Here is a 16,210-nt window from a genome sequence, read left to right on the forward strand (position 1 = left end):
AAACATATTCAACAGCTTCACAAGACTCGAGAATCAGCAACTGTAAAGATCGAGAGCACTGCTTGAGGTGTAAAGAACTCAACAGTTTCAACATTTCTCCAGTGTAGAAACCCAACTGACTTTTCAATTATTGACATGAAGAGACCAGTTTTAAAAACTAAATCATCCCCATATTCACCGCATCATGATCAATCATTACTTTGCATATCATACTGCGATGTAAAACTCTGTGCGCCAATGCTCACCGATTCTTACATCGATTTTAAAAGGGAGCAGTGAAGTTTAGTGCGTGCTTGCTCATATGTGACAAGATGAAAATACTGTGTTAGTTTTACGTGTATTAATACTCCCTCTATTGCTGCTGCTCGCTTCTCTGTATACTGTTGTGGTAGAATATGGCCACTTTGGTTAGGATCTGCATGTTAATTGTCGTTGTGGGGAGGATGTCTGTATCAGCTATCAGATGCCACCACTGCTCTGTTGTTAAGGATAACAACGAACCAGTTAAAGGTATCATTAATTTGTAGGCGAATCAAGCTAAATGTCGCACGTAAAATTTCAATTCTATGTTTGTCAAATATCATAAGAGCAGCTTGTTGAAATGAGTATTACGAACGGTTCTCGCTTATCTCGATACCTCGATCGAGTCAGATATACGGGATTTATAAAAATAGTTTATAATTTTATAATTTTCAAGATCACAAATAACCTCCTTTTCTGTGCAGGAGAAAAGATGTGGAGGGATGATGGAAGATGTGGCCCTGGATATCATCTTAATAACACTAACAGTATAGCACAGTGCAATCCGGACTTAGGTAAGTTTACTATTAAATTCCGACACATATAACCCTCCTTTAAAAGTTGCTCGATCGCGATCGTTTGACTAGCCTTTATGGAAGCACATTCTCCCTATAAGTATAACATACGTAATTAAAGTTGCCAAACTTTGACCTAACTTCTCAGGTAACTGTCATTCCGCCGACGCGCGAATCTCTATTCGGCGTTGTTTATGAACATGTTTATGAACATTATAGCCTGGGGTCCCCAGGTAAACGTAATTAAAGTTGCCTAACTTCTCAGGTAACGAGTGTTGCAGCTCCGACGGATGGTGCGGAGGTTCAACCAAACACTGCTGTCAGGAATGCGTCAAATACGCTCGATCTTTTGGTATGTCATATGTGCCATGTACAAACTTTTAGTAAAATATGGAATACGGTTTGGATTAAAAGTATTATCCAATTTTTTTAACCGTAGACTTCGAAAATGCTCAAAATACTGTGCAGATTGCAGAACCATTGTTGACAAGGGGGTCTAATGAGTTAAACTCTGATTGAGCATTCAATTACTTTTCAGGGGACTTCGATCTGCCAGTATGTAAAAAGACTACCAACACAGAGTGCCCAGAGGGGGAGGATGTTTGTATCAGAGTGAAAATAGCGTGAGTAACTAACTGAGTGTAGTTTACAACTATTATCAGGGGTGAAAATAGCGTGAGTAACTAACTGAGTGTAGTTTACCGCTATTATCAGGGGTTTAACATGGTGCAGATATGCATTACACTAAAATCACGAGGGATATAGATTATGCATATGATTGGATGTTAATGTTTGTAGATAAATGGGTAGAGGATGCAATGTACCAATACTTATACTGGATAGGAAACATTAACAGTTACACTTCCTATGCTATCTCAATTCGATCCTTACTTTGCAGTCGAACGGACACTATGCATCTAACCTTAGCCTTAGGAGGGAGTGTTCACATCGTCAGCAAGTTTTTGGCCATCTTAACCTTCCCCCGTCAGCATGCAGCAACTGTCAGCCCCCCCCCCCCCCCCCGTCAGCATGCAGCAACTGTCAGCCCCCCCCCGTCAGCATGCAGCAACTGTCAGCCCCCCCCGTCAGCATGCAGCAACTTTCAGCCCCCCCCCCCCCCCCCGTCAGCATGCAGCAACTGTCAGCCCCCCCCCCCGTCAGCATGCAGCAACTGTCAGCCCCCCCCCCGTCAGCATGCAGCAACTGTCAGCCCCCCCCGTCAGCATGCAGCAACTGTCAGCCCCCCCCGTCAGCATGCAGCAACTGTCAGCCCCCCCCCCTCCCTCAGCATGCAGCAACTGTCAGCCCCCCCCCCGTCAGCATGCAGCAACTGTCAGCCCCCCCCCCCCCGTCAGCATGCAGCAACTGTCAGCCCCCCCCCCGTCAGCATGCAGCAACTGTCAGCCCCCCCCCCCCCGTCAGCATGCAGCAACTGTCAGCCCCCCCCCCCCCCGTCAGCATGCAGCAACTGTCAGCCCCCCCGTCAGCATGCAGCAACTGTCAGCCCCCCCCCCCGTCAGCATGCAGCAACTGTCAGCCCCCCCCCTCCCTCAGTATGCAGCAACTTTCAGCCCCCCCCCCCCGTCAGCATGCAGCAACTGTCAGCCCCCCCCCGTCATCATGCAGCAACTGTCAGCCCCCCCCCTCCCTCAGCATGCAGCAACTTTCAGCCCCCCCCCCCGTCAGCATGCAGCAACTGTCAGCCCCCCCTCCCTCAGTATGCAGCAACTTTCAGCCCCCCCCCGTCAGCATGCAGCAACTGTCAGCCCCCCCCCCCCCGTCAGCATGCAGCAACTGTCAGCCCCCCCCCCGTCAGCATGCAACAACTTTCAGCCCCCCCTCCCCCGTCAGCATGCAGCAACTGTCAGCCCCCCCCCCCGTCAGCATGCAGCAACTGTCAGCCCCCCCCCCCCTCGGCTGCAGCATGCAGCAACTTTCAGCCCCCCCCGTCAGCATGCAGCAACTGTCAGCCCCCCCCGTCAGCATGCAGCAACTTTCAGCCCCCCCCCCCCGTCAGCATGCAGCAACTGTTAGCCCCCCCCCCCCCGTCAGCATGCAGCAACTGTCAGCCCCCCCCCCCCCTCGGCTGCAGCATGCAGCAACTTTCAGCCCCCCCCCCGTCAGCATGCAGCAACTGTCAGCCCCCCCCCCCGTCAGCATGCAGCAACTTTCAGCCCCCCCCCCCGTCAGCATGCAGCAACTTTCAGCCCCCCCCCCCCCCGTCAGCATGCAGCAACTTTCAGCCACCCCCCCCCGTCAGCATGCAGCAACTGTCAGCCCCCCCCCCCCTCGGCTGCAGCATGCAGCAACTTTCAGCCCCCCCCCCCCGTCAGCATGCAGCAACTTTCAGCCCCCCCCCCCCGTCAGCATGCAGCAACTTTCAGCCCCCCCCCCCGTCAGCATGCAGCAACTGTCAGCCCCCCCGTCAGCATGCAGCAACTGTCAGCCCCCCCCCCCTCGGCTGCTGACGTTATATGTGAACGCTCCCTTACTCCGGAGAGAATGTACACTCAATATCTAACGGCCTTACTCCGCAGAACGAACACAACAATACGTCAGGTTGATCGGCACGTGACAATCCGGAAGTGCGGGGTCCGCGACGCTGACTGGTGCTCGAAGTACGTGGCGGCAGGACACACGTGTGTTGATGCGAGACAGTGTGGGAAGGATCTCTGTAATGGTGGAGAAGGGAGGCGGTGGAGTTGGGCGTTGGTTTTGGTTCCTGTTTTTATTATCCTCGCTAGGCAGTCATGATCACTCGCGAGACATTGTTACTCATAAACAGAGGAAGTAGTTGAATCACATATTGTAGCCGATCCATTGTGCTGTAAAATTTAAAAAGACGTTGAAAATACAATACGATTGAGTGTTGAAAAATTATCGCTATTTAAGAAATTTTGTTTTTAATTTTTCCCATTTATCATTATAGGAATAATTTGTAATTGCATGTTGTGAAACATCGTCCTTCTATTTGCTAGCAGTGTTTTATCATTCACTTAATCATGCAATTATATGTTTTATTTGCTACTTTTCGGATTAATATAACAAATATAATGAAACTATTACTGTGCTCTCCAAAAGTAAAAGTAGTGGTAGCAGTTATAACGGTGACAGGACCAATCTAATCACGTCTATTATCGCGAGGTTAGATAGCGGAGCAGTTGATGTCATTATATCAATATCTGGACTGTCATATAACTTACTCTTGGTATCAAGTGTTCACTCTATCTCACAAATTCTTACGAAGTGGGCAATAATGTAAAAGTATGATTTTGAAATATGTTACCTAGCTTGCTAGTCTATTGCTCGCTTTTCTCCCGTACATTTTGACTAAATTTCAGGTCACGAAACGTTTTGAAGGTGTGACAAATGATTGTGAAGTATTTTGTGAAAGAAAATAAATTAAAGTAATACAAATTACAGTGAATACAACCCTCCGAAGGAACATAATACATATCAATAATCCGAAAGGCGGCGCCATTTATAAATCCTTAACAGCAAACACTGTGCAAGACAACAACAAATCAACTTAATAAAAATTGTACTCGAAACTCATCTGAATGTTTAGTAATTAAAAAATGGCGAAAATTACAGTATACTAGATCCAGTCAGTCGAAACTGATCTGAACTTAAAAATCACTCAACCAAAGACGAAAGTTTGCTTTTGCTGATATTGTCAGTTGATGATAAGTACTGAAAGTGCAAAATATCAACTATCAGTTGGAAAGTAATCAACCACTCGATTTTAATCGCTGATCGTTCGTCTTTACTACTATTTTTGATTAATCCGGCTGTCGGCGTCGCAACTTTCACACCAAGGTTTGAGTTCTTTTGCATCTGAAAAAGATATTTTTATTGGATAATCCCATTACATAGAAATTCCAGTACATAGAAAAATGAAAAATACGTATTCTCAAGATTGATTGGTCCACAAGTGTGAGCAGCAATCATGAACTTTATAAGCGCTGTGGAAGAGATAATTCGTCAGATAAGGTAACAAAGGTGGATCATTTTTGGTCATGAATAGGGTCTGCCCACACTAAGCCATGTGGCGACGGGCCACATGGCGTGGGTCAAAAGGCACACAGTGTGTTTAGAGCAAAAGGCACACAGTGTGTTTAGAGCAAAAGGCACACTGTGCCTTTTGACCCACGCCATGTGGCCCGTCGCAACATGGCGTAGTGTGGGCAGGAAATCCGTGCCTAGAGGCGCGAATTTGCTAAATCCACGCACAGTGTGTTTATATATATTAGTTTAATCCTTGCATTCTCATCTCTTAAGTTTGCTTTGCTTAATCAGTTAATTTTAGGAGTATACAATTTAGATCATTTGGTCGTACAATAGTTTGTCGGCGACAGAACTGTGACAGAACTGTGACAGTTGCAACAGAAGTGTGAGAGTACCGTGACAGTTGCAACAGAACTGTGAGAGTACCGTGACAGTTGCGACAGTACTGTGACATTAGTGTGACAGTAGTGTGACAGAACTGTGACAGAACTGTGACAGAACTGTGACAGAACTGCAAGAGAACTGCGACAATACTGCGACAGAACAGCGACAGAACTGTCGCAGCACTGCGACGAACTATATTGTACGACCAATTTTGGCATACAATAGTTATTTTTTCTTAAATTGATATTAATTTATCTAACTTATTAATATCTAATAAATTATTTTGACTCGTACTCTGAAGCCGCCATAAGTCAAGTCAAGTCAAGTCAAGTCAAGTCAAGTCAAGTCAAGTCAAGTCAAGTCAAGTCAAGTCAAGTCAAGCCAAGTCAAGTCAAGTCAAGTCAAGTCAAGTCAAGTCAAGTCAAGTCAAGTCAAGTCAAGTCAAGTCAAGTCAAGTCAAGTCAAGTCAAGTCAAGTCAAGTCAAGTCAAGTCAAGTCAAGTCAAGTCATTAATATCTGACTTTAATTCTAGAAAAATGCCGGAGGAACTTTTCTAACTAAGAAAAGAAACAGTTGGCAGGCACTAGTTTAACTGTTTAACAAGAGAGATCCACTTTAATTATAAAAAGCTTCCTCGATGTTAGAGCAGAGCAAGTTAATTATATTATATCATGTTTAATTTGAGCAAGCACCAATTATGCTCCAGAATTCTAATATGTATTCTTCAAAACTGGGCGTTGAAAATTTAGAGTGGCCAAAACTAGCCTGTGTCAGTCATACTTACTAACTTTGTTTAAGGAGTCTGGATTCTGTAGATGTGCTAATTTTCTTTGTCGTGCACTACTAGTAGCAAGTAGTAGTACTTAAGATATGAAAATTTGAATGCTGACATTTTTCGAACTTCAAAATATTTCTGTGAATGTGCTGCAGTTTACGAAACGACCGAATTTCCAGTTCGGTTTGGGTTTTTGAAAAAAAAAAGCCGCGGTAAATCGGAGCTCGCGTCAAATCGGGGTTTTATTGTACTACTAGTACTAGTGTAACCGGTACCTACGGCCGGAACTTCATTATCACAGCTGAAATCCAAAAGTATAAACCCGCCTATTATAATTGAAAACACGCATTACATTTTCGTACTTAAACCGATTAAACCGGTGCAAAAGTATGAAGTCGCTTAGTCGCTTAGTCCAAACTTAGTCGCTTAGTCCAAACAGACTGCAATTCAATTCTGAGTGTCCCTCGCGTATCTAATAGTAATACTTGATAGGCAATATTGAGGTCCACTACCAAATTACCTAATTATATGACAAATCTGTTATGGGGGAGAGAGAGCGAGAGTGGGAGAGTACGTGAGACACTTTAGTATCACATTTGGGTCACAAAATGATCAATAAAACCACTAACCAACGACTGATTTAAAAATCCCCAATCATTTGGTTTTGTTGAAACTATACCGAAAAAACCCCATAACTCTTACCGTTTTCTTAATTAAGCCGTTCGTAAAAATGTCCACACACAGACACACACACTTTTTGAGTTTATTAGTTTAGATATTGAGCACCTTCATTTGTTTGAATTTGAAAATTAGAATTTTAAAGTTTACAATGAATAGCTAGTACTGCTAGGTGGCTTGGTTCGCAAACGCTTCCTTACTCATTAGTCATTAACTATTGATTAAATGAAGACTAACCAGTTGCACTGCGGTAATTTCGTCATGTCGTGCACATTAGGCTAGACCTATAATCTATATGGACTTTGGTCAGAATTGCACATCTTACTCATTTCACGATGGTGACAAGAGATTACTATTGCAAAAATGATTATTGTAATTTTCTAATGAACGTCGTAACATGTACGCGACATGGAAATAGCTCATTGGTTTTAAATTAAAAATGTATTATAAAAAACATTGTCCAATGAGGACAAAAGAAGAACCATTGATCAACCCACTTTAAGCTAATACATACTTGGGCAAATCATGGGTCATTAAAACAGAGGCCAACACGTTGTTTTATAGCTAAACCAACATCTTATGGATCCTGTACAGGGACAAAAGGAAATCGCGACATGTACAGAATCGCGATTTTTCCCATTATTTGCGACAAATTTTATGTATAGTTTAATGTATAGTCTGTTAAAAATCGCGATTTTTGGCCAAAATAATCGCGAAATCCTTTTGTCCCTGATCCTGTAGAGCCCGACTTCTGTTTCATATTAAAGTCATTATTGTAACGGTATATTAGAACCAGACAGAATCAAAGTGTGAAGGGCCTGAACGGAACCCCTCGGTTTCAGTTCCTTGTTTAACACTGCCGTACAGCAAGGACATTCACCGAGTTCGCCGAGGCTGGGCACATAGCTCACTCCACAATATGCTCTGTCAAATATGTTATAACTTGATAATAAAGCAGCCATTAGACTATATAAAGGATTTTATGCTTCAGTAATTGTTAAGCTTTCGTATTAATTAACTATTATTAATTTATTATTAATTATAATTAACTATTATCACGTCAGTGGCTCCGATGAATGAACTGTCGCGTCACTCCACCAGCAATCAATGTCAAGGAGAATGCAATCAAATCATCAGCTATTTTAAACAAGAAAATGGCTTAAGCTGTTATTGTATTAACTTGCCAGTTCAACATCATTCACATAATATGTGATTTGTTCCAGATTATTGATGATATTGCCATGAATATCAATAACAACTCTCCAGCTCTCCCAGTTTTCAGACCAATTAATATTTGGTTAATTATAATTTAAACATAGACATTAGACCGTGTGATCAAGCATTGGATAACTTTCTTTGATGGTGTTGTTGATGTTACTGCTAGATGAAGTTAGCGTCCTAGAGAGTTTCTCTCTCGCACGTCATACCATAGATTCCAGGATCGATATACATGGATCGGGCTCACGTGACTTCTCAACAGTACAATGATTATAGGTAGCTACATTTTAATCATGTAAGTGGCCCATGACTGGTTATATGGTACAGGTTTCTGATATGAGGATATCTTAGTTCTAAAATTTTCGCTCAATTTTCCCCACTATTCTCTCCACGAATGGCGGAACATTTCATGAATCCCCTTTGGCCATTTTCGCCGTATTTTCATCATGAGAGTAAAATGGGAAGTAGGGAACAAGTCATGGCAGAAACGTTTTACCATTTTGGCGATGACGCATTTTCGCCATTATGGCGCGACTTCTGCAGCAGAATATGCTCTAAAGTAATAACTATGAGAATTATTTCGGTTCTTTTCCTAACTACTACCCACCAGTAGTCTAGTTTAGTTATCTTCCTGTGAATATTGCATATTTGATCAAGATTAAAGAGAGTTACAATATTAAGCTAGGATGATCAGCACTAGAGTTCAATATTTTAAGTCAGTGAATTTAGTTTTCTCTGACCAGGTCCTAGATTTTACAAAACAGCCTTACAATCATTTTAACTGGCAGTACCGCACTATACACTGTGAAATTACTAGCTGTGAGAAATCAAAATCAATGAAAACTAAATATATCTTATATCATATATTGTTCATAATATTGCACGAACAGTGAATCAGACTCACGAACGCAATGAGCCATACGTTATTTTCACTTTAAAATTCGCAGTTGTAAATGAAATTGCCATCGCGCTGGCATCATTATCAAGATTCAATCGGATATTAGCGATTAGACGACTAAGATATAAGCCTAAGTGTTCCGGAGAACATGGTCGTGAGATTGAGCTCATAAAAAGCAAACAGAGCAGGTCTCTCAGATCGGCTGATTTTACGGAACAATGGTAGGTGTTTTAAGAATTTACAACTCTCGAATGTGAACTTATTTCCTCCTTTGCAATCATACAACTCGGCTCTCTGTGCGACTTGAGGCTCTCCTGGATCACATTGGAATATTCAAGTACAGTCCAATCTGTTTTATTTCGATTATATTGTTAAAAAACGACCAAATTGTTAGCTATCTGGCTAATCGTGGGTTAGTTGCTAAGTAAATTTAGTTACAGGTACTCGATTTGGTGAGATACGGATCATCATTCCTCGTGGGAACCATGTTTAATTATTAAACGATAAGCTGTGGTTGGGAGTGATGGTTCGTTATCATTTGTTTTCCTTATCATTTTATTACTGTACGCACTTTGCAGTCAGTGGAATACGGTTGAACAATGCTTGACTTGAGGAAGTCCGCGAGTTTTAGTAAATCTGTAAACAGTCGATTTCCTGAGGAGGGACTGGTCTTTGTATAGTATGAGAGTGATAAGTAGTCGGGTGGGTGAGTCAAGATGGACAATGTTTGGACTTAACTATTTTCTTAAGGGATGCCTGGACTTATTTAATGTTGTTAAATCAGATTTAAGTGGTTGCTAGGGACAATTGTTCTAAGAGATATCGCTAGGGACAAGAAGGAGTTTGTGAGATTAACCAATGTTTAACAGTTTTGGTGTCCTTGCTGATTGTGTCCTAAACAAAAGCTCAGGCTATTCAGTATTTGTAGACAGATTGATGCATGGAAATGGGTTCATGGTGTATTTTAGTTAAGCATCTGGCGAGTATATTGACCGTTGGAAGATGTAGTGAGGTAATTCCGATCTCGTGTAGTCATGATTGCGAAAATTTCAGTGTTAAGTTTAAGGACACGTTCATTGAAGTTTGAGGATATTGGTAAATATAAGTGACCCTACTGAATGGCACGATGATGTAAAATGTGTCACACTATGAAACTATATAAACCCTCTAACCCTAAGATAATCGTTTCATCCTCTAGATAAACTTTGTCGCATAACGATATCTTTATCAGACGATAAGATATCGCTTAAATGCGGCCGGCAGTGAGTTGTAAACTTTTTCACACTATAAAAACGTGACGGAGTTTATATGGACCCCTTGTTGCCGTGTTTGACCAAATTTTCGAATTTCCAATTCATAGAATAGCTGTATATATGACTATTATCTACATATTTAGCGACTTTTTTCCTTAAATGGTAGCACCATGTAAACTCCGTCACACATTTAAGAAATTTATATGAGGGATGTTTATGACATCCTGACAAGAAATGCCGAATAGTCTAGTATTATTTTGTGAGCTGAATGTGTTTGGAATTGTTCACATATTTCATTGTTATAGGCAAATACAAATACAGAAGGCAGAAATAGGTAAATTTAGTCACATAAATTTGTGTGATATCTCAACATGTGTGAAATTGAGTAAATATTAGTATACCAACTTAAACACCCTATATTACGTACTATGGATCAATTAACAATATTTCAACCATACGCCGGTCATATAAATTATTATATGGCAGTGATATGTTAACATTGGATAAATTTCAACACCTGAAAAGCGGTAAAAATTTGTAAATTTCGTCACAAAAAAAATATTATAACTTTATTTGCTCCGTGTTGGCAAAATAACTAATTTATCGACATAGTGATGGTGATAAAGTAACAATATATACTAATTGAGGTATGATTCTTCAAAATAGGGGCAAGAAATGTAAATTTCGTCACATCAGCCATTGCATTAGTTAGATAGATTTTCTTTCATATCAACTGCCCTTATTATAGTTGGAATGGATTTATACAGGAAATATAGAAACCCATGCCCATTTTTCATCACATTGAAATTATACTGTTGGGGCAGGAAAATTAAATTTCGTCACATTTCGGTAAATTAGTGATACCAAACTCAGCATTGTTAAACTTGGGTTCTGATTTGCTGAAAAATAACCTACCAATAATTCTTGGAAGAATATTGAATTCTAATCGGGTATGGTTCTTCAAAATAGGGTCAAGAAATGTAAATTTCGTCACATACGTCATTGTAAAATTTAGATACATTTTCTTTCACATCAACAGTCCTAATTATAGTTTGAAATGATTAATTCAAAGATAAAGGAAATATAGAAACCCATGCCCATTTTTCATCACATTGAAATTATACTTTTGGGGCAGGAAAAGTGAATTTCGTCACATTTCGGTAACTTAGTATAATTAAACTCAGAATTGTCAAACTTAAGTTCTGATGATCTGCTGAATAATAACCTACTAATAATTCCTGGAAGAATATTGTATTCTAATCGGGGTATGGTTCTTCAAAATAGGGTCAAGAAATGTAAATTTTGTCACATACGTCATTGTAAAATTTAGATACACTTTCTTTCACATCAACAGTCCTAATTATAGTTCGAAATGATTAATTCAGAGATAAGGAAATATAGAAACCCATGCCCATTTTTCATCACATTGAAATTATACTGTTTGGGCAGGAAAAGTGAATTTCGTCACATTTCGGTAATTTAGTAAAATTAAACTCAGAATTGTTAAACTTGAGTTCTGATTTGCTGAATAATAACCTACTAATAATTCCTGGAAGAATATTGAATTCTAATCGAGGCATGTTTCTTCAAAATAGGGTCAAGAAATGTAAATTTCGTCACATCAGCCATTGCATTAGTTAGATAGATTTTCTTTCAAATCAACTGCCCTTATTATTATTGTGACAATTTTTACATCAACTGCCCTTAACTTGTATCAGCTCTATCCGTGCATCGTCCTTATATACAGTTTTCCCGCCTTCCAAACCAAAATCAGATATAAATGATTTCGGCAATTCACCCAAAATTTTAAATTCCATATAATATGACAGAATTTACATCATTTCCCAATAAGTGCATGTATTTGCTAACTTTTCAAAACAACATATTTTAGGGCTATGATTGGTAGAAGAACCATCAAATAATGAGTTGAAAGGGTTTTGAGGACACCTCACAGTAGAAAAGAGGTATCGTATTCTGAGTGTGACAAATTTTACGAAATATTGCCTTAAAACCGTTCGATCCCTGCCCTTTAGCCAAATGTTGTATCATAATTGTTAGAATGACCTAATCTACTATATTTTAAACCAAAAAATGCTAATTGGGCAGCTATGGGTAACACAGTCACAAAAATGTGACATTTTTTACATTATAGTGCCTAAAAACAATAAATTGTATTTCTGAGCCGTGTATATGGAAGTATGGGTCACGTGGCTAATGTCCAGAACTTCTGAACACGCTATTTTTTTTTGGTTTACCAATATCCTTAAACTTCAACATGAACGTGTCCATTTACGATTTCGTATCATTTTGTGACGATTTTTACATCAACTGCCCTACACTTCAATCAACTGTATCCGTGTATCGTCCTCATATAGAGTTTTCCCGCCTTCCAAACCAAAATCAGATATAAATGATTTCGGAAATCCACCCAGAATTTCAAATTCCATATACATGTGACAGAATTTACATCATTTCCCAATAGCCAAGTGCATGTATTTGTTAACTTTTCAAAACAACATATTTTAGGGCTATGATTGGCAGAAGAACTATCAAATAATGAGTTGAAAGGGTTTTGAGGACACCTCACAGTAGAAAAGAGGTCTCGTATTCTGAGTGTGACAAAGTTTACGAAATGTTGCCTTAAAGCCGTTCGATCACTGCCCTTTAGGCCTACATTGTATCATAATTGTTAGATTGACCTAATCTACTATATTTTAGACCAAAAAATGCTAATTGGGCAGCTATGGTAAACAATGTCACAAAAATGTGGCATTTTTTACATAATAGTGCCTAAAAGCAATACATTTTATTTTTGAGCAGTGCATATGGGAGTATGGGTCACGTGGCTAATGTTCAGAACTTATGAACACGCTAGATTAATATATGTTAAAATTAAACCACTATCGTCAAAAACGCTGTTTTAGAAATTTACCAATTTCCTCAAACTTCAATGAACGTGTCCTTAAAAGAATTGGTGATATTGGGAAAATCTTAAAGATGCCTGGTTATGCTTGGTTGGCTTTATCAAGAAAACAGTAAAAAAACTTATCTCAGAACACTGTGGTGAAACTCTAAAATGTTGCGTTATGTTCGGTTTTGTGTCGCTGGAAATTTGACAAACGTATTTAAAATTTAAATAGCTCGATAATTTTGTCGGTTGCTTGCAGGAAATAGGGTAGGAGTATAAGGAGACGCTGCCGAGAGCACTCAGAATTAGATTAATTGTTCACTTTATGAGGGGGTTCATAGTATTGCTACCTCTTTAACTACTGGATATGATGACCGGGTAGTTTCTAAAGAAAGCTCGCCCCCACTCCATTGTTTGCAGTAGGAGCTGGTTCTCTAGTAACCTCCAGTCTACATGATTCTCATGCAAATTGTCTTCACGCCTCCAGCCGCGTCTGGAGAATCACCCGATTTTCCAAACAAATGTCCATCTGGACAAGCTTTGTCCTAAAATCCACGTCCACGCTGATTAATATAGTCACAGAATGTGTCTGGATTATTTCAGGGCGCCGCTTTGTATACTGAATCACGCACGAGACTCATTAGAAGATTATGGCCAAGGGGAAACTGGGGTCAGTGTTCCAATATTTCAACCTGCTCCTTTCAACACACCTTCTAGTGGTAAGGATGAGGTGTTCCAATATTTCAACCTGCTCCTTTCAACACACCTTCTAGTGGTAAGGATGAGGTGTTCCAATATTTCAACCTGCTCCTTTCAACACACCTTCTAGTGGTAAGGATGAGGTGTTCCAATATTTCAACCTGCTCCTTTCAACACACCTTCTAGTGGTAGGGATGAGGTGTTAAAAAGAACAAGGAACCGGGCTTGCTCCTTTCAACACACCTTCTAGTGGTAAGGATGAGGTGTTAAAAAGAACAAGGAACCGGGCTTGCTCCTTTCAACACACCTTCTAGTGGTAAGGATGAGGCTGGCTCCTTTCAACACACCTTCTAGTGGTAAGGATGAGGCTTGCTCCTTTCAACACACCTTCTAGTGGTAAGGATGAGGTGTTAAAAAGAACAAGGAACCGGGGGGTGGTAGACAGAATTTCTGGGTTAATTGATCTCCAATAACTGGGGGCCGGTTCATTAACTTGTCGACACCCCTCTTGGGAAATAAGGTAACCTACCAACCAGTATAAGAATGATTTACCACGCTTTTTGGAGAAAAAACACCAAGTTTGGTCAATAATCCTCGGCTCATGATTGCTCGAGTTTAGTAGTTGGTCTGGTTTAACCTGAGTGAAACTGCACGAGCACCGCAAAAACTTTGCGTGGCAGTTAAACCATCTAAAATTCGTCTGCTTGCACAATTCTTGTGCATCAGGGACAAAAGAAAATCGCGATTATTTTGCCCAAAAATCGCGATACCGCGATTTTTAACAGACTATACATATAAGACTATACATAAAATTTGTCGCAAATAATGGGGAAAATCGCGATTCCGCACATGCCGCGATTTGCTTTTGTCCCTGTTGTGCATTGAACAATAAGCTTTGTGGGTAAGGCTGGTTCTAACTGAAGTTTGAAACTGTATGATATTGATCGATCTGTAGTATAGGTAAATTTTCAATCAATCTGCCTGGATGAACTTGACGTGATCTTGTGGTTCGGATATAATATCATGATTAAGTTCCTGTGTCACCGAACTTTCGGAAGCACTTTTTCGAGATGGATCCTATGTGTATAGAAGCGAACTATAACTTCTTCAAGCTCTGCTTGTACAATTCTTGTGCAATGCACAATGAGCTTTGCGGGTGAGGCTAATTCTGAATGAAGTTTTGAAACTGTCCGATTGATCTGCAATATCGGTAAATTTTCAATCAATCTGCCTGGATGAACTTGACGTGATCTTGTGGTTCGGATATAATATCATGATTAAGTTCCTGTGTCACTGAACTTTCGGAAGCACTTTTTCGAGATTGATCCATAGCGAATATAGAAGCGAACTATAACTTCTAAAGCTCACCAATATCTCCACCGAGATCATTGTCTTGATCAGCGACTAATTAAACCGCACTTTTACTTAACATGGCTGCTACGGACACGCCCAACTCGCTCAGCCACTCTTTGCTTACGTTTGCAGAGTTGAGACTAACGCAAATTTTACCCATTAATAATGCCGAAGACAGTTGATTCTATGTGCTTGTTCACTGAGGGGCTCAATGTCTGAAGTTGTCCAGAATGTGGATATTTCTCCACCAGCACCCCCTCCGTAGATAAGATGAAGTGTGTTGCACCTCACCTACAAACCAGTGTAACCATGGTGACAGTTTACTGGCAATGATTAACACATCAGTCACGTGGTGAGGTGAGTTAGCGGGCGGCCGGCTTGTGCCTGATTACCAGAAATCAATTTAGTCACCTGACTATCAATCAATTAAAATACAAGTGCGGGGAGAGACCACGTGGAACTGCGTGAGCGCTGCTTGTTGCGCTTGTTTTCCACACGTGGGCGTCACGTGGGTGATAGCCACGTGAAGAGTAAGCTAACGAGTATATAAATCTAATGATCGGCAGAATATACTCTCGTCACTATCCGTTAATGTGTTTTCTATACCCTGTTTCCTTGTTCGAAAAATAAACCGTGCTGCTCCACTCACAGTAAAAGTGCCAAACTTTTTCATGCGAATTATGCAAAGTTTTACTGCGCAAATGGATCCGGTTTTGTCGTGATTGTACGTAATCTTAGAGAATTATCAGCTATAATTCTAAATATTGATCGTTTGCCCGGGTATTATAACATTAGGAACAATAACTCAACAGTCATTAGAAGTTAGACCATGGTTCAAAACAAATTAAACAATTAGCAATTAAGGGCTGTTCCTTATACCGTCCGCGTCACGTCTTTATTCATTTGTTATAATTTGAAACGCTGCGGCTACTAATTTGTTTACAAGTGCATCCGTAAAGTTCGACAGCTTTGATAGCAATGAATTCTTTGATGGAGAGAGGGAGGAAGGGAGGGTTAAGATGCTTATATTAGTATAAACCAAATCTAAGTCTTGCTTTTATGCCAAATCAAAGTTAAGTATTACTAAATCTAAGTTAAGTATTTTAAATCTAGAAGTATAATCCAAGTTGAGTATTTTATCAGTATGATATTTTACCTAGCCTGGAGCCTTGGCGTATTTTCCATTATATGTTTAAGGAGTAATGCTTTTCTCTGTATTTT

General features: G+C 40.3%; 1 protein-coding gene and 1 long non-coding RNA gene across 2 annotated transcripts in view; one reads left to right on the forward strand and one right to left on the reverse strand.

The window, feature by feature from the left end:
• The first annotated feature begins 321 nt into the window (after nucleotides 1–321).
• Nucleotides 322–3,823, forward strand: LOC134817173 (uncharacterized). The gene is made up of 5 exons (XM_063826310.1): nucleotides 322–510; nucleotides 726–815; nucleotides 1,081–1,167; nucleotides 1,354–1,438; nucleotides 3,353–3,823. Exons 1-5 carry the CDS (start codon nucleotides 396–398, stop codon nucleotides 3,567–3,569), a joined length of 594 nt encoding a protein of 197 aa, XP_063682380.1. The 5' UTR covers nucleotides 322–395; the 3' UTR covers nucleotides 3,570–3,823.
• Nucleotides 3,824–3,884: 61 nt separating this feature from the next.
• The window catches only part of LOC134817100 (uncharacterized), a 29,072-nt gene continuing 16,746 nt past the window's right edge, over nucleotides 3,885–16,210 (reverse strand). Inside the window, exon 4 of the long non-coding RNA XR_010160467.1 lies at nucleotides 3,885–4,652. This is a non-coding gene — a long non-coding RNA (uncharacterized LOC134817100). The remainder of the gene's footprint in view (nucleotides 4,653–16,210) is intronic.

The sequence above is a fragment of the Bolinopsis microptera genome, chromosome 6 (assembly GCF_026151205.1).
Source record: "Bolinopsis microptera isolate Bmic1 chromosome 6, MBARI_Bmic_1.0, whole genome shotgun sequence".
Taxonomy (NCBI): Eukaryota; Metazoa; Ctenophora; class Tentaculata; order Lobata; family Bolinopsidae; genus Bolinopsis; species Bolinopsis microptera.

Coding starts and splice junctions, on each gene's coding strand:
- LOC134817173 (XM_063826310.1), top strand. CDS start 396: ATGGCCACTTTGGTTAGGATCTGCATGTTAATTGTCGTTGTGGGGAGG. Junction 511..725: donor TAACAACGAACCAGTTAAAG/GTATCATTAATT, acceptor TTTTCTGTGCAG/GAGAAAAGATGTGGAGGGAT. Junction 816..1,080: donor ACAGTGCAATCCGGACTTAG/GTAAGTTTACTA, acceptor CTAACTTCTCAG/GTAACGAGTGTTGCAGCTCC.